This window comes from Cimex lectularius, unplaced genomic scaffold (assembly GCF_000648675.2).
Source record: "Cimex lectularius strain Harlan isolate CLEC.00 unplaced genomic scaffold, Clec_2.1 scaffold246, whole genome shotgun sequence".
In the NCBI taxonomy this organism is placed as follows: Eukaryota; Metazoa; Arthropoda; class Insecta; order Hemiptera; family Cimicidae; genus Cimex; species Cimex lectularius.
The window spans coordinates 93,969-118,920 of NW_019392852.1; the positions used below are offsets into that span (position 1 = coordinate 93,969).

The 24,952-nt window shown below is 35.2% G+C and overlaps 1 protein-coding gene across 2 annotated transcripts in view; it reads left to right on the plus strand.

The window, feature by feature from the left end:
• LOC112126115 (1-phosphatidylinositol 4,5-bisphosphate phosphodiesterase epsilon-1-like) overlaps positions 1-17,195 on the plus strand; it is a 54,284-nt gene extending 37,089 nt beyond the window's left edge. The window contains exons 5-21 of one of the 2 annotated variants that reach the window (XM_024228705.1): positions 192-445; positions 1,109-1,254; positions 1,738-1,981; positions 3,761-3,933; positions 4,012-4,180; positions 4,236-4,666; positions 9,535-9,685; positions 11,133-11,267; positions 11,368-11,543; positions 11,839-11,952; positions 12,054-12,187; positions 12,685-12,911; positions 12,971-13,198; positions 13,257-13,481; positions 13,542-13,839; positions 14,840-15,036; positions 15,118-17,195. In XM_024228705.1, coding sequence (XP_024084473.1) covers positions 192-445; positions 1,109-1,254; positions 1,738-1,981; positions 3,761-3,933; positions 4,012-4,180; positions 4,236-4,666; positions 9,535-9,685; positions 11,133-11,267; positions 11,368-11,543; positions 11,839-11,952; positions 12,054-12,187; positions 12,685-12,911; positions 12,971-13,198; positions 13,257-13,481; positions 13,542-13,839; positions 14,840-15,036; positions 15,118-17,043 — 5,228 coding nt within the window. In that variant the 3' untranslated portion in view covers positions 17,044-17,195. The remainder of the gene's footprint in view (positions 1-191; positions 446-1,108; positions 1,255-1,737; positions 1,982-3,760; positions 3,934-4,011; positions 4,181-4,235; positions 4,667-9,534; positions 9,686-11,132; positions 11,268-11,367; positions 11,544-11,838; positions 11,953-12,053; positions 12,188-12,684; positions 12,912-12,970; positions 13,199-13,256; positions 13,482-13,541; positions 13,840-14,839; positions 15,037-15,117) is intronic. The other variant, XM_024228707.1, reaches the window with a different exon arrangement.
• The last annotated feature ends 7,757 nt before the right edge of the window (positions 17,196-24,952 follow it).

The following is a 24,952-nucleotide window of genomic DNA, read 5'->3' on the forward strand; positions in this document are numbered from 1 at the left end:
CTCTCTAACTCTCTCTTTCTAACTCTCTCTCTATCTACCTATCAATCTCTCTTTCATGTCTGTTTCTGTTTTTAAGTTTTCGTTACGTAATAGTTTGGATTAAATTCAATAATAATAAAAAAATATATAGGACAATTCCATGATACTTGTTTTTTCCGTACCGGCACTAATGCCTTCCTGGTTCTTGGCAGGTGTATTGAAGGGCCGCGGCCTGGAGGTGGGCGACTCTGAAGAGCTGGAGGGCCTCCAGCGGCTCCTCCACTTCCCGGAGGAAGTCAGCCTCAAGCTTGCCGAAGAGGAGGATGCCCTCTTTTACCAGGTGCCCCCGATCGACTACCTGAGACAAGTGACCCTCGACCTCGGAGGCAACCCGCCCCCGCAGCATCCGCCGCACCATGACCCGACGAGAGCCTCTGTCAGATCTTTAATCAAAAGGTTCAATGAGGTGAGAGCTATTTTTTTAACTCCTACACATTTTTTAAATTATTTTATCAACTTACGTTTAATTAATTGAGTATTCCTACACATTTCATCATATGATGATGGTTCTCTTTATGTATTTTTCAACAATGCTGTATTTGATCATTTGGGCTAAATTTTTGAATATATATTTACATGTTGAACCGATCGGCACTGATCACTTTATTTGTGAGAAAAAGCGAAATGTCCAAGGTGTGGTCATTAACGTAGAAGTAGTTTTTAATATTTTTTAGTCTGGTTTCAAATTTTACATTTTTTTTGGAGAAAAATTATGCAGGGTACCTCAAGCCCAGTTAATTCAAAATTTCAAATACTATCCTACACATCTTGACAGATCATTTTAAAGGATGTTTTACTATGAAAATGATGAGATTAGCAAGTAATTGAGTTAATAGGAATATGATACGAAGAAATGGACGCGTTATATTATTTAAAAGTATGGAGAGTGATTTTTTTTCTACAAGATCTAGATTCTAAGATATAAGATAGTCAAATAAATGCAATAGAAATAATGAGAATAGTTGGTGGAAATGTTTTTAACTAAACACGTCCAGGTACATTAATCATTACTTCAGTTTACTAAAGTTTATTGCACTTGTTTAAAATTTGCTTTTCGCCATGATTTCAGGTCAGCTCGTGGGTGACGCATTTGATCATTTCACAGCCTACTCACGAGGATAGAAAATCCGTACTGTCATGCATCCTCAGGGTGGCCCTATCGTGTTGGAACATCGGAAACTTCAACGGTGCTATGGAAATTGTAGCTGGACTAAAGTATGTCAAAACAAAGACCCTTCCTGCTTTGTTTTTTTTTTAAATTTCAGACTTAAGAAGAATATCCATCGGGGGAAAAGGCTTTGGGGCAGGGGTTTCTTTCGGCCTCCAGCCGCATTGGAAAGTTGTAGGCCGGCGGAAACTACTTGCCTCAGACCCTGTTATCTACAGACACAATAAATCTACTATAAATTACAACACTTTATTATAAGAAAAGACTGTATTATCTTAAAACCTTTGTCTACACCTTGGCTGACTAAAGATGTAAATTAATAATTCCACGCTCCAAATCTTATCTTAATTTCGGATTAAATCCGGTTTAAAAAAAGATAAAATAAACACTGTTATCGAAATTATGAATCACTTCAATGGGCAGTTTATAAAGAAAAATGTTGACTCTACTTTCTCTTGTATTTTTAATTTATCTGTTGATAAAAAACATTTATAGAATTTTACAATGTGTATGTGCAAATCTGCTTTCAGGTCGAACAAGCTCAAGCCGTTTTGGCTTTCTATTACCGAGAAGGAACCAGTGCCTACTTTAGACTTTCTTTCAGCAGCTCTGCTTTCAGTGGAGTACGAAAGGGCGCTGAACAGGGCCCTGGCCATGCCGGAGTGCAGGGTGGTGCCCTTCTTCGGCTCCTTTTTAAGGGACCTAAGGGACATTTTGTCGACAACGCCGAGCCTCGTAGTACTAGCCCCGGCAGGAGACAGAACCCATCTAGAGGTTAGGCCAACCAACATACAAAAAACAACACAGAACCAAAATGTCATCTCAAAAACAGACTGTAAAATCGCATTCACAGATTAAGATATGTAGAAACTAATCGATATATTTTACAAATTTAGAAGAAAACACATTAATGACAACAAACGGTTGGAAAACAAGGAACCGAGGGATGGCACAAAATAGAAAAGCGTTTGACCTAGTGCCAGTTCAACAAGATACAAAGAAAATACTAAGCAATTGAGTAAAAATATACTACAAACGAAATACGAAACCACCCTGATCAGCACAAAGATAGGGCTTACTTGCAATCCAAGACATTACACAACACGTTCAATACACACTATACAAAATAAAAAGAAAATGAACCGAAAATCATAAAACCCGACCGGGGAAAATACAATAAACCTTTCAAATTTACAACTTTATTCAGCTACCTCGATAACTTTCTACTCAATCTTTAATTAAATCAAGTTCGGCGGCTAGGGTGACACTTGAATAGGTATATTTATAATTAATACGTATTTTTAATGTAATCCCAGGCCCTGAAGATGATCTCAATAAAAATCGAAACGTTGGCACGATAAAGAAAATGTTTTTCTGAAACCGACATCACACAGACCGCATCTCACAATTTCCGAATAATATTTACAATATTCCTGTTCCCACGTCGAACTCGTTTTTGGTGTAGATATATTATTAGCTCTTAATGAGGCACATTTGTAGAAGGCATAATTGAAATAAGATACTTATTAACGAATACTCTTCGTCTATGAGATCGTTCATATACAATATTAGTTCATAAACAAACAACCCCGAAGAACACAACCCGTGACCCAATATTAAAACAAAACCTAACAAACCTCACAAATTAAAAATAAATAAACGACAAATAACTATACCTATATGGGCCACAGAAGAATAAGCAATTAAGCACTTAATATCCGTCCGAAATAAACAAACAAATCCTGCTATTACAGCAGCCAAAATTCCAAACCCAACCAAAATAAAAGAAATATTAATATAATACATATGTCCTTTCAGTTAAGTAATCTTCATGTAAAAAGTTAGTGTCACGAGGAGGATTCGAACCTACGACCTTCGGTTCAATACTCAAACCACTTGAGCTATCGTGACATAGATCCACTCGGACACCAACTCCCCATCTCAACCTTCCTTTCGAATCTTCCCTCCTTTTTGCCATTCCTTTTTTCATTTGGCCAATCGGACCACGAAATATAATGGATATAATACATATGTATAAAACATATAATTCGAAATAGCCCGTAACCTCCTAACTTGAATAAAATACCACCTAGAATCATAAAAACAAAAACCTCAACATGACCCTTAGGCAGTCGAAAATGAAAAATATACTTAGGTAACTTAACTAAAAAAGCCAAAATAATCGATAAATGCAACAAACTCTTTGCTACTCCTTCACCAACAGCCTTTACCATTTACCCTTCATTTGACTCTATTACGTATTAAACTATGCAACGGAGTTGACTTTTTTAATGATTCCCCTAGACAGTTTACAAATTGAATAATAAAAACACGGTAATCTAGCCTAAAAATGTCCTTATCATTTTTTCCTGTAAAATTTTATAAATACTATGCCGAAAGTATGTCTGTTGAATGAATAAATGTTGGCAACCTTTGGCCAAAGATGCTGTGTAGCATTGCCTGGTACATAATAAAGTACATGTATTTTTATCCATTTTGAAAAACACAAATGGTAAATACAAATTACAAACTACAGTATGTTTAATATTTCAGTTTATATCCGACTACAACGGTGAGGACCATTATTTCACGAGGATCGGCCCAGGTGGTCTTATCAACCTGGACAAAATTTACAAAACTCAGGCTGTGATGGATAAAATCGCCTCTTTCCACCAACACTACCACGCAAGGGTCAGGGATATCGAAATATTACGGGAGCAATTTAGGTAATTATTATTTATTTTCTGTGTTAGTGTTGTTTCTAGGCAAAGAAAGAAAATAATAAACTGTAACTGTATTTGCAGTAGTATACATACGGTGAGTATAGAAAGGCCGTACATGACCGAAGAGACTGAAGACGCAGATAACGAAATGGACTCATACAGGCCTGTGCAACCACTTCATAATGACCACGGAGTTAGTTTTTTCCCTATATCGTCTCCAAATTCCGGCCTTAATCACCATATCCTACAAGTATGTGTATGGCGATCGTACAAATTGGCAAGAATTTCACTTATCTTTTTTTAAGATGCTGCACCATGGGAGTACAGCTGTTCACTGGGAAGGAGAAGCCGGCCGTTCCTGCCTCGTTTACGTGAGACTCGAAAGGTCCTGTTCTCTGATCTCCTGGGCGAAGCCGGCTTGGTCTGGGCTGAGAACGGCATCACTCCAGGTGCAGGATTACAACCTCAGTTCCAACCCAGAGGAGAACGTTTGTGGCAAATGGACCGGCTCGACAGCCGCGGAGACTGGACTGGAAGAAGGTTTCCTGGAACTCTCGTTGGTCAAAGAAATCGCCCTAGGACCCAGGGACAGAGAAAGCCCTGATCTTTCTAATGTTCTCAGAAGGTATGGGCTGGAAGGACATTCTGTCAACGAGGTTTGTCTAGCTCTGGTATATGGAATGAACCTAAGTGACAACAGGGTTTTGTTTCTACTGTCGCCTCCTACGCTTTGCAGGTACTTTAAAATTGTTTGTGTAACGGGTTTTAAGTATAGTATCTTGAACTATCAACCAATATTATAAAAATAACTCGTTATGTAAGGTATTGGTTGAAATGAAAAAGTTAGTGTCACGAGCGGGATTCGAATCCACGACCTTAGGCTCAATATGCCATTGATCTAACCTACTTGAGCTATCGTGACTTCGATCCACTCGGACACCAACTGCCATCTCAACCTATTTTTCAAATTTTCCCTCCATTTTGCCATTTTTCAAATGGGTTCGAATCCCGCTCATGATTCACCTACACACTACCTTTTTTTTCTTAACCAATACCTTACATAAAGATTAATTAATTGAAAGAAGTTATTTGGTTAGTCGGACCACGAAAAATTAAGGATTATAAAACTAATTCACTGATTTAGTAATTTCGGCTTAGCAAGAAAAGTTTAATTCTTATAAAGTTTTGTAGCCTTTAAAAACAAAATGTTTAACTTTTATTTACCTAAACACACTTAACTTTGGATAAGTGTATGACTGGTGTGAATGCGCCTTGTACAATGGTAGTGTACGTTTTGGCAGAATGATAACGAATGTTTGTGCTTTGGGTGATTCGAACCGATGGGGGTTCTGATCATACTGTCTCATCGAGCTCTGTTGAAAAGATACTCTGAACTGATGTATCTCAGAAAACAGTGGTGGTTGTATGGGTGTAGGGTGGTTAAGGCCAAGAAGTCCCAACCCAAGTTAAATAAAAGCAAGAGGTAGCATCCATCAAAGTCACGTTCGACAGAGAAGCTCTCTCGTTGCCTGGTCAGTAGGAAGCTTGGATGATTCTGAATTGGAGAAGAGTTTCTCACTCTACGTCTTTGCAAATTCGCAAGAGCACAGTGTTGTGGAACATCATTTTTTATATAGCAGTTATATACTGAAGGAAGTAGGTCGTGAAAAAAGGCCTGGGGCGACGGTGGGAATTGAACTCACGACACTGGGGTCTACAAGCTGGAAGTCTTATCACCCTGTCCACTCGGTTACTGCGGTCCCCTACACCTTTTTAGATTAGGTTTTTTTTAAAGAGAAAAAATTACTATAATTTCAATTCAAATTCGCCTGAGTAACTGGTGACGATAGTCGTCCCTTTCTATTACGACGACCTAAAAGGTCTATTATTTAATTGTTCCTTTTGTATATACATAAGAAAATGTACTACCCACACACTCACTAGCAGGTGAATATTTATTTGTTCATTTTCTTAGTCGTCAGTGTTGCCTTTCATAGTGGCTCTACTATTTCCGTGCCAATGCTTTGCAGTCATATCAGATATGGTAGAAATGATGAAGGTGGGTTGAGTACGTAGATTCACTTTTATGTAAAATATGGTTCTACTCAAAAATTTGTTGTTTACAGCTATCCCAATTTCACGCTTAAAGCTCATCATCAGGTTGGTGGAGTTACAAGCGCGTCTTTATTATCTTAATAAATACTGTAAGAAAATATATTTAAATTAGTGATTAATTTGCATGTCGTTTTATTAAATAATGAATACCAGCAAATACTTCTCACTCATGGACCCAAAAAACTACAGGTTTCATTTGGCTCGTAGTCATATAGAACTGAAACTCCCATTAACACCTGCTATTTATAAAAAAGAAATACAAATAATTAGCACCTTAGCTAAAAACAATGGATATCAAGAATTATTTATTGATAGGTTGCTAGTAAAAAGAATTTAAAAAAAATAAGTTTAAAAGAAGCAACAATTGGACTCGGCCACCCCACCAAACAAATCATTAGGTTTTCGATGCTTACTATACATACGTTGGGGACCTATCAGAAAAAGTAGATAAAATCCATAAACGAGAAGGTTTTAGAGTAGGTTTTAGAGATTATATAAATAAAAAATATAAAATTATTTATATATATTATATAATAATATATAAAAATAATGTATAAAAAAATAACATATAAAATTATTTATATATTATATAATAAAAAATGTATCAACAACTGAATCCATCACTGATACAACAATTCACACACATCCACAAAACACATATTCTCAGCACATTAATATTATTTATATTCGCTACTTTATACGATCAAAAAGACAAGCTCATAAAGAATGGCAAAGAACACGTTACCCTTCAGATAAACGAAAACTGAATAAACTAACACATCAGCTGACTACGGAATTACAAGTATACATAGCATAAGCTCCTACCGATTCAGACGATTTACTGAAGCACTAACAACAGAAAACAAATCGCTCTGGGCGGCAGCTAAAAATCTTCTATCTTACTACAAAATATCTACCCCTCTTCGCCAAGTCGACAGCAGTTGGGCAAAGTCACATGAGGAAAAAGCGAATGCTTTTGCCTCTTACCTGAACACAGTGTTCACCCCACATGTCAACATAATAGACCATACTTATTCACAACTTATCAAGGAATATTTACACTCACCGATTCTATTATCCCTCCCTCTTAAACCTTTTTTACCTTCTGATGTTCTTTCTATCATACAACACCTAAAATCCAAGAAAGCTCCAGGTTTTGATCTTATTTCCCCAAAAATTCTCCAACACCTTCCATCATATTCATTACATACCTATTTAATTCTGTTCTTAATCTGTAAGTAGGTTCTTCGATCAACCTACTTCTCTATAGCTTGGAAGCACTCGTATATTCGAATGTTCCCTAGGGCAAAAAAAGCCAACACATTGTACTACTTCATACAGGCCAATAAGTCTACTCCCTACTTTGGGTAAAATTTTAGAAAAACTCCTACTGAAAAGAATTCATCCGATTCTAAATTCTCAAAACATAATCCCAGACTTTTGGTTTTCGCAACCGTCACTCAACTGTCCAGCAGTGTCACCGCGTGATAGACATTATTTCCTCCTCCCTTGAGGTGGGACAGTACTGTTCCGGAGCATTTCTTGACGTAAGCCAAGCTTTTGATCGAGTATAGCTCCCGGGCCTGCTGTTCATACTCAAGGGCATCCTTCCATTCACGTACTATCTCGTACTGCACAGTTCCTCACTGACCGATTCTTCCAAGTCAAAGAAGGCCATTCCCTCTCTGCATATTTTCCTATCCATGCTGGTGTTCCTCAGGGTAGCGTTCTGGCCCCTGCACTATACCAGGTTTTTACAGCTGACATGCCATCTCATCCCGAAACCATCACAATCAAATTTGCAGACGATACGGCAACTCCGACCTTGTCATTTCCACTCTAAACCTCCAACAACACTTCATACTACTAGAGTCTTGGTGTAAAAAGAAAAGAATAAAATTTAACACAGACAAATCCACCTATATTACCTTCACTCTTCATAAAAAGATCTCCCCCCCCCGTTTTCATAAATAATATTCCCCTCCCAACTGCGGTCAAGGTGCGGTACCTCGGACTGTACATCGACAAACGCCTGACGTGGAATCCTCACACACGACTGAAATGTCAGGAGGTTATGACACGATATAGAGTTCTTGCACGACTTTTTGACAAACGTTCTAATTTACCTCTCAAAAATAAAAGGCTGCTTTACAACATCATAGTTAAGCCGATTTGGACTTACGGACTGGAAGTGTAGGGTTCAGCCAAACATTCCAACATCCACCGCATTCAAACTGACCAGTCTTCGTAGTAGTTAATACTACGAAAAATATTAGATGCTCCATTTTATGGTTCGAACCAAACTACACATACAGATTTACATACCCCTTTCACAAGATGAAATACGTTTCTGTTACCGTAAATTTCATAAAAACCTCCCAACTAACGTAAACCAGCACATCAGAAACCTCGCATCCCGACGAATCCCCTCAAACCCTCCTCGCCGACTGAAGAGACAATGGCCGCGAGATCTCCTAGGAAGTGATGGTGATGACAGTGAAAGTGATAATGTCACACGTATCAATTAAACAAACAATATTATTGTAACATTGGAGTAATTAGCAATGGGTGTTTTCTCCACTCTTGGTTTTAATTTTGTATATATTATCTTGCTCACTGTTACTTGTTACCTAATTTAAGGTAGTTGTAATGTACTACAAATTTAAAAAAAAAGTAAAATTAAACATGTAGATAAATGCATAAATAATGTAATAGATTTTGATACACATCCTATTTTAAAAATGTATCTAAATAATATTTGACGTACACATTAATGAAATAAATTAATTCTATTATTAATAATAATAAACTGAGGGAATCAAAAACCCAACATCTTTTACGAACATTTCATTGGCGGTGGATCGGCGGGTTCACTCCTCCTTCAATCTGATGATGAGCTTTAAGCGTGAAATCCGGATATTTCTAGAAAAAGCAAACATAAGATATTTCTAGAAAAAGCAAACATAAGATATGTTCCAATGTCAGCTGTTTTTTTTAGAGGTCTTTTTGGTCTGGCTCTTATAAAGGTCTATTACAGTATTTTCCTTGATTCCTGCCGACTGAGCTCAAGTAAAATGGCAGATATCTCGAAATTTTCAGTTTTTCCAGTATGTTGTACATAAGTGGGATATTATTCTTGATTAATGTTTCATAAACCTAATTGCATATTATAATTCAAGTATTATAAATTTAGTGGACTGTGGTTGCCATGTGCCATTCTAGTTGTTCTGGGTTTGAATCCCGCCATGGTCCATGGGTTTTTAATCGATCATAATAGGAAAAAGTGTTGTAAAGTGGTTTTTACATTTTGTACGCGACACCAAATGGAGAAGAAAGAAATTAAATTACTTTTATTATAAATGTACCTGCGATTTGTTTTTAAAGGCTTTTAGATCATCTTCAGCAATGTAATGAAAAGTACTGAAAACAATTAGTTGTTTATATTCTCATCTTATAAATTCAGTGCTTTGTTTCATTTTATTTGTTCAGGCTGTGGTACAACGGACTATCGTGTGTGGTTAGAGGTCTGAAAAGGCATCTCCTATCGAGTGACCGAAGGATGTTCTGGCTGAAAGAGCAATACCTCCAACTTTTCTATGAAGAAAGCTGTTCAGGTCCTTTGGCAGTGGATGCAATCAGGGTAACGGATCTGTAATATTGGGTTGTCCGGAAAATAATGCAGGTTTATGGTTATAAAATAAACGATTATAAACATTTTTTATTGATTAAAATATCCTCCATCACTCTCAGTACTCTTCTCCCAACGTGATGGCAACTTTCTCTATACACTCGGAATAGAATTTTCAGTCTTTATTATTAACAAATTCTATGAAAGCATTTTCTAACGACTTTTGTTCAATAAATTTTTTACGTTGTAAAATGGTGCCCAAGTTAAAAAATAATAGTCGTTTGGCGGGAGGTCTGGAGAATATGGAGGGTGAGGCAGAACCTCGTAACCATGATCCAACAATTTTCGTGTTGTCATATGTGAGATATAGTCCGAGCATTGTCGTGTAATAAAATCGGCCTTTTACGATTGACCAAAAACGGCTTCAATAATGCCAATTCCTGGTGTATTGCTTCAATTTGAGAGCAGTACATTTCGGCATTGAATGTTTTGCCGGAATTCAAGAAACTGTAGAAAATCAGCCCAGCAGAGAATCACCGTCACCTTTTTTTGGTGGCAAACGTCTGCTGTTATCGTAGAGAATCCACTTTTCACCACAAGTAACAATTCTATTCCGAAAATGTTTGTTTCTGTTTCGGCAAAGAAGTGTTGCACAAACTTCATAACGTAGATTTTTTTGGCGATCGTTTAAAGCATGAGGAACCCAACTTTCGAGCTTTTTAACTTTTCCAATTGCCTTAAGGTAGTCAGCTACAGTCGGTTTGCTAACTGAAAGATTCTCTCGAACTTCATAACGTTGATTTTTTAATTTTTTATTATTATTTTTTAATTTTAATTTTATTTTTTTGGAGGTCGTTTAAAGCATGAGGAACCCACGAACTTCATAACGATGATTTTTTTGGCGGTCGTTTAAAGCATGAGGAACCCACGAACTTCATAACGATGATTTTTTTGGCGGTCGTTTAAAGCATGAGGAACCCACGAACTTCATAACGATGATTTTTTTGGCAGTCGTTTAAAGCATGACGAACCCAACTTTCGAGCTTTTTAACATTTCCAATTGCCATAAGGTAGTCAGCTACAGTCGGTTTGCTAACTGAAAGATTCTCTCGAATGCATTGCCATCGCTACATACTTCATTAATGTTTCTGGCCGTATGGGCACCGTCCCAACCCAAGTTTACCCTCGTAAAACGAAGTTACGTAAAAACGCGCGATATCTTAGTAAAGACTGAATTATTCTCAAGTAACGAATTGCTACTGAGGTAAACAAACATCTATTTTGTTTGGAAGATGATTAAAAAGTGTTGACATCCGTACAAAAGAATAATCCATCAAACAAAACGTTTATTAAATAGAGAGGTAAACTGAAAGAAAACAAGAAAACCTGCATTATTTTTCGGACAACGCATTAATTAAACTAACATTACTTAAATCAGGGCTAATAGTAGCTTTTATAGGTGTTCGGTGGTAGGGATTGGGCCAGCACAGGTCATATTAGTGGGATGTCACCTCCCGATAATGGTACCTTGAGACGCGGCGCATCGGCCCGGTTTATGAAAAAGAGGTCTTTCGGGAATATACAAAGTCTCAGGGTTAGTATAAAATATTTTTTGAGAAATATATTATAGTTTTGCATATTTGTAATATGAATAATACATATTAAATATTTGCTAACCTAAACATTTATATCAGCCGGATACATGCCAAGAAGAAGTGTCAAGCATAGTATACAAAAGGGCATTACCAAGTCCAGCTCTACCACCAAGTAGATCTAGGTCGATATCAAGTGAAATGGAAGCAAGACCTGGCACTAGTCCTCAGGGTTCCAGCGATCAGCTTGATTCTTCTAGTCCAACTCATCACCACAGGTAAATTATTCTTCGTTTCTACGTTGCTTTTCTAAAATTTGAAGTTCGACCGTTTATGATCCTAAATTTGTCTGTCAGGTGCATTTCAACATTCAACTAAATTAAGATTTGAGTTTATTTGTTGTTTTATTAGTTATACCTCTTTTATTCTGGTGAATTGCTTAAATTCACCTGACAGATAAAATCAAGGAAACTAGCCAAATGGGGATTATTGCGGCTGAATAAACTGCAATGCAAGTTCATCATTCACAGATTTCAATCACCCATTTTCTATAAACTAAATATATTTTGGCAGGGACCGAGTGAAAAAGGAGATTATTTGGCCTGTCGGTCATTTTCGACATGGGTCAATTACACATGAAACACAACTTGACTTTGTTGACTTCGTAACCCTATTTCGTTCATTCAGGTAGTTTTAATTTAGAATTTGATAAATTTTTTTTAATACCTAGGAAATAGCTAGAAATAGGCTTTTTCTTCTTTGTTACATCTTTCAATTTATTTTTACAGTTTACGTGCACGTAAAGACCTTAAGGATCTTTTCGACCAGTTTGCAATGTCTTGTAGGAGCATGTCAGACAGCTCTCTTAATGATGGTAGTCTTAAGAGTTCACCAGAACACTCTGGAAGGGCACCTAAAATAGGTTTGTAAATTAAAATAGAAAATGGAATGATTTAGTTCTCAATTGATAAGAATTTAACACAAAAATTTAATTAAAATTTAGCCAAAGGATATTTTTAACCATATGGATAGTCAATAGGCAAGAAAAAATGAATGGCTCGTTCTTTTTATCTTTTAATACATTTTTCATATTGCACATTTTTTATTATTCTTCTTTATATTATCTATATGGTTTAATTGTCAACAATACACTTTGTACAAATAACTGCCAAGCTACAACATTGATAATTTCTTAGCCAATGACTAAATTTCATAACATTACAGAACTTAGCAAAACAAATTTTAAAGTTTTATATACATCTAAACATTCAACTGTTGGGGGTCAAATAAATTGAAATAAAGTTCTTACTTTGTTAATATTTATTGCCACATTTGATTTAAAATTAATTGATAAATAAAATTTCTTTGATTTACTTATATGTACACAAAAATTTTAAATATTTATATATTTTTTAATAGGCCTTCTAACTAGAAACAGTTCAGCCGACTTGCTAGATTACAAAAACACCCCGGCAATGCAGAAGAAAAAAATCTTTGATGCGATCGCAACATCCAGCATAATATCAAACCGTGCCAGCGTGGACTCCTCAAAGTCCCAGGTCATCCAATTGAGCAGTTTTGCTAAGTTCCTCGAGACAAAACAGCTAGAACAATATACAGAAGAAGAAGTCAAGGATTTAATACAGGTTAGAATTTGTTTTTGGAGTTTTGGTGCAAATTTTTCACCGTGCTATGTTTTTTTCAGCGCCATGAGCCAGACCCAACGTTGAGGTCACATAACTGCTTATCCTTTGAGGGTTTCGCCAGATATTTAATGGACAAGGAAAACTTTGCCTTTGTCAATGAAAAAGTGAGCCCTGATGAAAGGGAAATGGATTATCCGTTGTCACATTATTACATAGCTTCATCACATAATACCTACCTTACTGGTCATCAGTTAAAAGGAGAATCATCTGTCGATCTTTATAGTCAGGTATTTTTCTTTTGTTTATGTTTGTTTAAATCTATTAATTTATATATATATTTTTTAGGTTCTTTTGAGTGGATGTAGATGTGTTGAGCTAGATTGTTGGGATGGTGATGATGGTTCACCTCTTATTTACCATGGTCATACTTTCACAACGAAGATACCTTTTAGATCTGTTGTGGAAGCTATAAACCGAAGTGCCTTTGTTACCTCACCATACCCAGTTATCCTTTCGATAGAAAATCACTGTTCACTTCAACAACAAGCGAGAATGGCTCACATATTTCAAGTACTACAATAAATTCTTCAACCATGCGGTATAGATTGACACTGTGTTCATGTTTTTTAGAATGTGTTTGGTGAGAAATTGGTGACCAAATTTTTATTTGAAAGTGACTTTTCTGATGAGCCTTGCCTTCCATCTCCTGGACAGCTCAAATATCGCATATTGATTAAAAACAAGAAATTAACCGCTGAAATTCCACCGCCTTTTCCTATTACGAGAGGAGGAAAGACACGTGGCCACCAGCTACCACCATCTGGGCGAGCCAGCTCTATAATTTCAAACACAAGTGGTGGCTCAGTTAATGATGATTTTAGTGATGATGACGATGATGAGGATGAAGATGAAGATGAAAACATTGAAGGTAGTGTGTTGAATTTAAGTAAAAAATTATATCATTTACCCAAAAGGGAGGCTACACATGTAGTATCACAGATTTTAATAAATCTATTTCTAGTGATACTAGGTTAAAAAATATTAGTCTGGCCAATGAACAAATATATTTTACGTAATTTCGAACCCAACATACTTACAAATGGGCTTTCAAAAATATCGGCTCTCTGAGAGTTAAAATGACCTCAGAAAGAAATTGTCTTTGAAAAATACATTCATTTTAAGCAACCTGTTACACCATTAAATTTGAGTTTTCAATGCAAACAAAAAATATATTTTTTTGGGGTGGATATCCAGGGGCATTTTTTCTGTAACTGATGTCTGGTGTTCCACTTAAAATTCTTAATACCTCTGGATTTCATTCAAATCCAACATTATTACAACTGTTATTTTTTATTTAACTGTTCTTTTATTCTAGTAGAACACCTGACATTGGCAATAAAAAAATTACCCTTGCCAAATCCAGCTCAAAACTGTCTGTTTTTGATTGCAATGAAAATTTGTATTTAATGGTTTTACAGGAAGCTTAAAATGAATTCAAATTTTTTAACACAAATATTTTGCGCCTATTTTACTATTTTTTTAGTGTCGGTATTTGCAACTGTTTATATATCAAACCTAATTGAATTTGCAATTAAGATTGCATACTCTCTTATTCTGCATAGAAATTCACCTGTAATGATATATAATATCATTGAAATACATGCATAATAAAGACAGAAAAACATATTTAAAAAATTACATAAAATAACTTTTTCCTAGTCTCCAAGGGCCCATTGGCAGGATTTAGAAATAATAAAAATAAACTAAATGTGTTTAAAATAATAATAATAAACTAAATCACATCAACGTTATGAAGTTAAAATTAGTGTTCTCATGTTCCTATCTTCTGCTTGGTAGTTTCTTTGGTTGCACAAAATGATTACAAAGGCTCAGTTTTGATTAAAAGTAAAAATATGTCATTTTGCTAGCAGCTGAATGTCCAAGAACGGATTCACTGTCAAGTCATGATTCTGCATTGAAAACACCATCAAGATCAATTGGAAAAATTAGCCAGCCTGCAGATATAGATTGGGCTCTTCTTGAAGATGACCAGAATGCCCACAAAGCTAAAAAACAAAGCAGTCAAATTGCCCGAGAGCTCTCTGACATTGTTGTATATGTTCAGGTATATAATTTTTTAAAATTAATTTCATTTTTAACTTTTAGTTCAGTTTAATTGGAAATTAATTTTTTATTTTGTTACTAGGCTATCAAATTTAGAGGTTTAAACACAATCAGTCCAAATAGCTCAGTGAGGTGCAAGAGGGTGGCTGCTGTTGCAGCTGTAACATCTAGTGTCATCCTGAAAAAAGGAAGCGGAGCGTCATTGACTGGTGGACCAGTTGGACTCAGCAGTCCGTGCCCTTCTGATTCACACTCGTACCCAAAAGGAAGAGCAAATACATACCATCCGTGTTATCAGTGTTCGTCATTGAATGAAAACTCTGCCAAGAAATTGTGTCGGAAGCAACCACATGCACTGATAGCACATACAGAGACACAGCTTGTGAGGACGTATCCTGCAGGGATGAGAATCGATTCTTCAAATTTCAATCCTGTCATATTTTGGGCGTTTGGCATTCAGATGGTTGCTTTAAATTATCAAACTGAAGACGCAGCCCTTCATCTGAATAGTGCAATGTTCGAACAGAATGGAAGGTGTGGCTATGTTCCTAAACCTGCAGTCATGAGAGACAGATCTCATATGATGTACCGGAGATTTAACCCTTGGGAGAAGGAATTTGATGGGCTTCATTCATCACAAATGATACTGAATATAATTTCTGGCCAGTATGTAAATCAGACAAACCTCACAGCAAGTGTTTATGTAGAAGTGGAACTCATAGGTATACCAGTCGATTGCAACAAGCAAAAGACAAAAGTAGTTCAAAGAAATGCCTTAAACCCAATTTGGAATGAACCATTCTTTTTTCAAGTTATGTTTTCCGATTTGGCCTTTTTGAGGTTTACTGTCGTGGACTCAAATACAAATCATCATGTTTGCCAAAGAGTTTTACCTTTAAAGTGCCTGCGGCCTGGTTATAGACATGTTAGGCTGCGTACACCACAAAACCAACCACTTCAACTATCGACCTTGTTTGTTTATTCCAGAACGGAAGAGGAAAGTGTCAGCCAAAGTGAGATACCTGGAGACAGAGGCAGTGAAAAGAATACGGCGAAGCAAGAACTTCGACCTACTGGAAAAAGAAGAATGTTTTTCCTAATGGTGTATGGGGTTGTACCAGAAGAGCAGTATACAATACTAAAAATTACACAAGAAAGTACCACCCAGGAAGTTGTGCTGCAGGCTCTTCAAAAGTCCGGTCAAGGTTCAGAAAGGGTTCACGACTATGTACTAGTTGAAGAAGTGTCTCGTGGTTGGGATCGAAAAGACAGGGAAGCTCCACCCACCCAAAGAGTACTTGATCCCCAAGAGTGCCCATTGCAAGCACAGGCCCAATGGCAAGGTGAAGGAAAGTTCCTACTTAAAAGAATGGGGGATGATCCCAGTAGTAGAGCTTGGTTATCCTCAATAAGATCAACGAGAGTAAAGCAAGCTAGAACATGGGATGAAGCTGACAACTTTTTAGTCTGCGTACATAACGTATCTCCTGAAATACCTTATGCAATATTAAAAGTTCCTCTAAGTGCCTGTGCCCAAGATGTTTTGGCACAAGCTTTAGTTAAAGCTAGACGAATGGAGGACCCTACAAGGTTTGTCTTACTAGAGGAACTAAAATGGGGGAATACACATCAGCAACGTATTCTTCCCGATGACGAAAATATATTTCGAACTCAAGCACATTGGCAGACGATCGGGAGATTCATACTACGAGAAAGAGAGATAAGAAGGCAAGGGGGAAACTTGAGGACGACAACTTTAGATAGATTAAGCAAGGGTCTTGCCAAGCTGCCGGTCGGTGAAGCACTTAGTGATCCTACTGCTAAAGCAAAATTTCCACTCAGCGGGCTGAGTCGTAGTGTTAGGGACACAGGGTCATGCCGTAGACAGCGAGAAGTCCATTCAGAAGGGGAGACCCTCTCTGATGACGACTTGACACCAGATATGAGAACAGCCGTTTCAAGGCTAAAACGTGTTTCTTTAAGAAAACTGCGTGTCTGGAAATCATGATTCATACTTTGCCCCATGTCGAACTAAACGTGTGCACAAACTTCTATAACCCCACTTCACAACCGAAGTCTAGTCATTATAAAACTTTCTGTGATACTATTATGTATGTATATTTTATTATGATTTCAACTTTATGTTTCTTTCATATATTTGTTTTTAAAATATAAATAACTGTTTTGTACAAATTTTTTGTATTTATTTCTTTAAATGTATAGTTTCTCGCTTTTTAAAAATCTTCCTCATGTGTATATTCTACTGTATATTCTTTTTTCTACTTGCTTGTACAGTATTTATATAAATTACATAATTAATAATTATTATAAATTATATATATAGAGAGAGAGCACTTATTGTGAATAACATATAAAACAGTATTTGTTATACATTTTAAAGTTACTAATATGTAAGTTAATAGGTTTAAAAGACAGTTTCTATAAAAACAAAAATATTTAGTAATATGATATATTGTATTAAGTTTATAAAGTTTATATGATGTTTTTTCTTTAGTTTTTTTAATTGTATTGGTGCATTGTGGAAGAAAAACAATAAATGTCAAAACAAATATGCTAGTCGATCCAGGGTATACAAAAAACAAAGCTAAATAATTTCACACAGAATGATGAGTGAACCAAAAAATTCATTGACCAATGGAATAAAAAAGAAATAAATAAGCCTCTTCATCTAATGCATTTGATAAAACAAAAGTTGTTGCAAAATTCTCATATTACATTTTTAAGAAAAATCTTGTTTTTTTAATAATTATGTTATAATTTTTTATATATTAATAATAGCGTTTATTATAACGCATAAAATTGTGTATGTCAGTTGGTCATTTTTATTCTTTTCACATAATTACTGTATAAATAGAAAAATTTTGCAAAATCACTCGTTATTTGTATTAAAAGCTTTAATAAAAACCACATTGTTGACTAATCACATATCCAATTTAGTATTAAGCAGTTCACAGGGACACACACGCAAAAAAAAAAAAAAATATTGTCGTTGTGGAAGAAATAAAAACAATTCAATGCCTTGTAATTTAAAAATAAAAATGTTTTGTTTTTTTTGTCAAAAGAAGTTTTCATGTATTATTACATTGAAAAGCAGTTTTTCGCTGAAGAAAGTTTGTTTAATTGAAATTTTCCACCTGCTCATTTTCAGAATTTTGTCGCGCTAAAATCAGCTTTTTTTTGGGGGGGGGAGAAAAGTCCCAGTTCAAATTAAAATTTTGAAATATGACCCTATGCATCCTGACAGATCTTATTGAAGGGTTTTTAACATTGAAAACAATGGTACAATCGGAATTTAAATTGGTCTCAAAATGACAAAGTTATGGCAAAAAGTTTAAAAAACGCATTTCGTTCGTTTTGTTGTTAATTCCAATAATTTGCTTCTTCACTAAAGTAAACATTAATTGCCTTTATTGTTTACAATCTGTCATTGTTTGTCAAACTCGCATTATGAGAGGAAATCTTAAATTCTGGGAGTAAATAAATTTTACAATTGGACCTATTCGTTATGTTCAGTATGCAAATCAAAATGAACCGAGTATATTTTTCCGAAAAACTGCGAGTACGACTGCTTTATTGATAGTGGTGGTATCGCGCGTTGTGTAGCCGAATTGTTCTTCCAAAAATTTCCTGAGCGCCCCAGAGTAAATCACAAAAGGCTTATTCGTATTGCTCGCGACGAGGAGATAAGAATCTGGTGCATCACCAAGAAACCGGCAGGGTAAATTGGACGAGAAGCTGAATATTTTATTGTATGTTAGCGAAAATCCGAATTCCCCACTCCGAAATATTGGAGGGATTTAAGTTTTTCAAAAAATAAAATTAGAGATGTACTCCGGACTTACAATTTTAAGCGGTAACGGTCTCATGCCTCTCATCTTCTCCAGGTACTTTGGGACTCTGATTATGACAGGCGTCTAACGTTCCTTGCACAAATGTCGATCTGGGAGGTTGAAGAAAACGTTCTTCCATTCATCCTACGGACTAATGAATCCAAGTTCACCTCTAATGGGGTACTAAACTGATGGAATTTACTTACGAACGTGGGCAGAGGAAAATCCGAGAATTTCGTACTTACGTCATCAGGTTCACAGTATCAACGTTTGGTGTTGACTTCTCGGAAATAAGTAATTGGGCCTTATTTCTACGAAAATAATTTATATGGTGCTCAGTTTCTCAATTTTTTGAGGGAGGTTTTACTAACACTATTAGATGATTTCCTCTACAACAAAGAATGCGTCTTCAGCTTGATAGATACTTCGCACACAATTGTTTGCGCCATTTGACTATTTTCTGTGGGCCATTTAAAAAGCAGAGTCTAGCCAATCATAACCAAGCACTAAATTGAAGAGCTGCGGCAAACGATAGAAAATGCTTGTCAATCCATGTCCCCTGAATCTATGGCTCCGAGCACGGGTGAAGAGTGCTAAAAAATCTTTGAATCTTTAAGCAAGGCAACTAATAAAATCACGAACACACTTGACTAGTTTATGTGGAGCCATTAAAAACAGTGTCTAGACAATAAATATTTTAAATATTAATATTAATTTTAAATCTAGAATGTTAGTTTTTTTTTAACTAAACACACCAATTTATTTTAGCTAATTAGGGAGCTCTGAGGAAGGTCCAGGGACGTGGCCGAAATGCATTAGCAACTGAAATAAATATGTTGCATAAAAATAAATCAGTATATTTACTTTTAAAAAAAACCAACATCCTAGATTTAAAATAGTTTTACCTCCAAATTAAGTTAAAATTATTATTATTATTTGTTTGTAAATAAAATTTGAATTACGTATTTCTTTAAATTTTTGTAGTCTTGTTACCAAGATTATCTGATGGAATGAACATTTTTAACCACCAATAAAAACATTACAGGATATTAAAAGAAAATAGAAATGTTTAAAAAAAAGGCGAAATGAATCACAGGATATCTTATATAAATAGAAGAAATGAAGGAAGGTCAGACTTGGCTTTGAAGGAAGGTCAAGATCAAGGAGAAAGCAGCCCCGCCTCGTACATTAAGAAGTACGAGACCAGGGGCATCTTTCTTCTCTCTTTTTATAATACAACTCGGCTATTTATTTCATTCAATCCGTATTTGATGAAATCAGCTTAACCTAATAATGCCCGGAGGCGGGTAACGCGAAAATCCTTAAGTGTTGTGTGTTTTTATGTATGTCTTATTGTTCTTTCAACAGTAATTTGATAACCTGATGGAAAAACGAGAGGGTATGAGAGAGACAGTGAGAAAGATGCTTCAAAAAACGCAAAATTTTCCGTTTTAGGCGCAGTTGGCCGGCGATGACTAGTACACCTTTCTCGTCCCATAAATAATATTCCAATACTGAAGATGAATTATTATTGATTGAACGAAATAAACCAACAAGGGGATTTAGGGAATTAAAAAAATTTTCCCGATTTATCTTATGAGATATTATTCAACTTGATACAAACTGCAATTTTAATTTTTCACCAAAAGCAGTTGTATTATCAGATAACTTTGATAGATATGTCTTCTTATAGCTTTAGATAGCCTTTTTATAAAAAAACCACACCTTAATACCCCCAGGGAAAATATTTTAAATCCATACCATTTAGAATTACGTAATGGTAATAAATGGTTGTAATCAATAGGCTACTATTAAAATTGATTATACCCGGTTCATTATTGTAATCCACCGAATCCTCGTGTCGGAGGGAAAGTACGATGTTTGTAATGAAACGTCTCGTAAATTTATGAATTCCATTTAACTTTTTTTATCATCTCGTCGGTAGCCGAAAGAGACTAGAGAAACCGGATGTACCGACGGAATTGAAACATAACTGCCCTGAGAAATAAAATGACATCAGTCCGTTGTCTGGAGTTACCTCTGATTGAATAATTTCTAACTTCTAAAATGAAACTTATTTTAGTTACAACTACTTTCACACTAATATGACCAATATTTACTAAATACCAAATTAATTTCGATTTATTCAAATCTTGAACCATTTTTGTCTATATGTTTAGTATTTTTGTACAAACATTTTAATGACACTTATTGAATTAGATTGTTCTAAATTCAATAATAAAATTCATAATATAATATAAAATCTTTCAATTAATTAATTTTTATGTAAGGTATTGGTTGAGATAATAAAGTCAGTGTCACGAGCGGGATTCGAACCCACGACCTTCGACTAAATACGCCGCTGCTCTACCACTTGAGCTATCGTGACTTCGATCCACTCGGCCACCAACATCCCATTTTTTAAGTTATTTGGTCAATCGGACCAAGAAACCTAATCGATTTAATAAGCAAAATGAAGTATACTTCACTAAAGCTCTCCGTGGCCATTTCATTTATCGCCGAGAATCAAATAGATTACACATTTGAAAAATGGCAAAAAGGAAATAAAATTCATAAGGTGGGGTTGAAATGGGAAGTTGGCGTCCAAGTGGATGGAAGTTTTACACACATTTACATTTACATAAAAGTAAAACAAAATATTTACAAAACGTACTTGAAAGAAAGATGGACTGCAAGCTTTAGTGGATGTTGAAAGACTTAAATACAAGTTGGTGTCTTTTAAAGTTAACAGATTATCAACTAAAATGCAATATTTTTCTTTTACTTTAACTTTTGTACAACAGTGCAGTTATATTACGTTAATTTCTAAGTTACGACCATTTTATCTCAAACTATTCCTTATACATTCAGAATTATCTTGTAAAAATTTAGTAAAATTGATTAAGCAGTACTTGAAAACAGTTCATAAAATTTTTCCATGTAGATACGATTAGCCTTGTTTCCCTTTATGTAGAGATTTTAGAACTGTTTCAACATTACTTACGGGTAAAAATTAATTTCATGGAAACAGTAATAATAATAATAATAAATTATACCATGTTCCAGGTGATATACAGAGTACATCTAGTTAAATGTGACACCCACTTTTGTAGAAAAGGAAGTTATATAAAAAAGTTTTGCTGGTAAAAATTAATTTGATGGAAACAGTAATAATAATAATTAATAAATTATACCATGTTCCAGGTGATATACAGAGTACATCTAGTTAAATGTGACACCCACTTTTATAGAAAAGGAAGTTATAGAAAAAAGTTTTGCTGGTAAAACCCCACATATTTATTCCCAGGGATCCAACATTAGTGGTCTAAACATATTTTAGGGTCACAGTAATAGGTAATTGAGTCTGTAAAAATTAGGACGCCCCGATTTTCTATGCAAGAAAAAATGGAAATGTATCAAGACAACTTAGATTATTCGGATCGTGAGATGCGGTCTGGTGTGACGTAGATTTTAGAATAACATTTTCTTTATCGTGCCAACGTTTCGATCTTCGTTGATATCATCTTCAGGGCTACTTAGATTGCGGTAAGATGTGGCGTGAAGCTACTAGACTGTTCTTGCTTACTGTTTGCTCAATAGTCTGGTTTTACTCTTAATGAATTACTTACTTAAGGATTAGTTTTTCTAGTGGTAATTAATCTGTGATTCTGTACATGCTGGTTACTTGGCAATATTAAAAACAAACGGCTCACCGTTAATTGCAAGAATTGAGCAAATACCATATAAAAATTTATTGATGGTAGTAATTAAGTTTTATTGTGAACTAATTTACTTAAGTGCTTAAATATTAAAACAATTAATTACTTTTATATAAATTGCAATTTCTGTTTCTAGGTGTTCTTTAACACTGACATGTACCGCTTTATTAATTTCTTTTCATCTTACTGGATCAAGTAACACAATAACAATTTAATATTAAGTTACTCTGTATTTGTGTGAATTTGGGTTTTTAATAAGCATGCCCTGATGATGAAGGAATAAACCACCGAAAGCTCGGCACAGCCCAAAAATTTGTTTTCTCCATATGATCTCCGATGACCCAAGCTTAATATGACATAACTTTCACAGAATAGATGTTTTGATTTTCCACAATACTGGGGATTTTCAAAATAGTGTCCACCGAATTCCAAAAACTTATAAATACATACAGGATTTCTCTAGATGGACGGTTGGCAGATATGGTACTATGGACGGCGTGGTCTGCCTACAAATTGATGTTCCCTAAAATATGAGGAAAAGAGATTTTCTTGAATGGGGTGTTTCTAGTTGAGGAAGTGTATAAGGCTAGTTGGGAAAGTTTCCAGGTGTCCGAGCATGAAATGGCATAGGTATAAGTTGATTTTTGAATTTTCGCGGGAATTTGACATGCAGAGGAAGCTCGGTTCACAGCGGAATTTCGATTGTTTGCTTATGAATATTTAATTAATTATTATTTATGTTCATTTTTTTAGTTCCTTGTTTTATGATACATATTTGTGTGAAGATCTATTTATTGTTAGATGTACAGGGTGTATCAACTTCTCTAGTCCGCCCATTTAATTAAATGATTAACTTTACCAAAACATGGTTCTATACAACCCCAAAGTTAAATTTGGTAAGAATTCGCGTAGTGGTAATACATTAACATAACTTTCGCATTTAGCTGGGAAATAATATTAACTTTGTTATTTTAAATAGGAATCACATATTTTTATTATGCAATTCGATTCTAGAGTTTATTTTATCCCACTGTTACTGAAAGGAAAATTTTGATGGGATCGACCATTTTGAGTTACGCCCGACGAAGGACGCGTGAGAAGAGTATGTTTTTTGTAAAAGATCGCTTTCCCCGTTTATTTCGGAAATGGAGTTAACTGGGTATATGATCCATGCTCACACAAATTCTGGTATAAACACAGGAAAATACGAGGGTGTCTCCTATCCGGAAACCTCTCTCTGAAAAAATAAAGAAAAGGATATCGTAACCATTAAGAAATCGTAAGCAACCTGTAGAGAATAGACGCAGACCTTCCTCTCTGCCCAACATCAACAAAAGCAACAACCACATTTACATAACAACCATATTGTGTATACATATCTGTTGGAAAGAGAATACTAAGATATGCATTTTTGTGCGATAGAATCCAAATGATTTCATGAGGATTAACTTCGAGAAAATAACGAAAAATAAAATTATAATAAGAGATGTCGTTGACAATCCATTTAACTAGACGTAAGAAAATATCGAAACATTGATATTTTTAGTATATATTTACAATTAGATAAGGAAGCTAAAACAAAATGGAAGATAATACATAACGCAGTCCAAACAAGTCAGTACATATATTTTGCTTGCAAAAGAAAAAAAAATCGGCATAACTCAGAAATGGTCTATTCTATCAAAATTTTCCTGTCAGTAAAAGTGCCATAAAATAAGCTCTAGAATCAAAATGTACAATAAAAATATGGATTCACATTTAAAATAACAAAGTTAGTGTAATTTCCCAGCTAGATGAGAATGTTACGTTAAATCAGTTACCACCACCCGATTCCTATCCAAAATTAACTTGGGGTTTGTGTAACACAATTTTTTGCTAAGTTTCCGAATTAAATTAGTGGACTATAGAAGTTGATACACCCTGTTTATATAAGTATTTATTAAATAGAGTTATTGATGTATGCCCCAAGGCTAAGCAAAAACAAAAATCCCTCATTCAATTCTTGCGACAAATTGGTTGAATGTAGGATTACTTTTTTGGCATTTCTACAAATGTTATGAAGAAAATTTCCGATTTACGATCCCATACTCTCTGTACTAATAAGTCAAAATTTACTGAATTTAACAGCACAGTAACTTAGATTATTTGGAGATCGTGAGATGCGATCTGGTATGACGTAGGTTTTAGAAAAACATTTTCTTTATCGTGCCAACGTTTCGATCTTTATTGAGATCATCTTCAAAGCTCAAAGTGTTTGTTTTCTGTGTAGACGTGTCATTGTTGGGTGTCGTGTTGAGAACGTTGAAACGTTGGAACGATAAAGAAAATATTTTTCTAAAACTGAGAC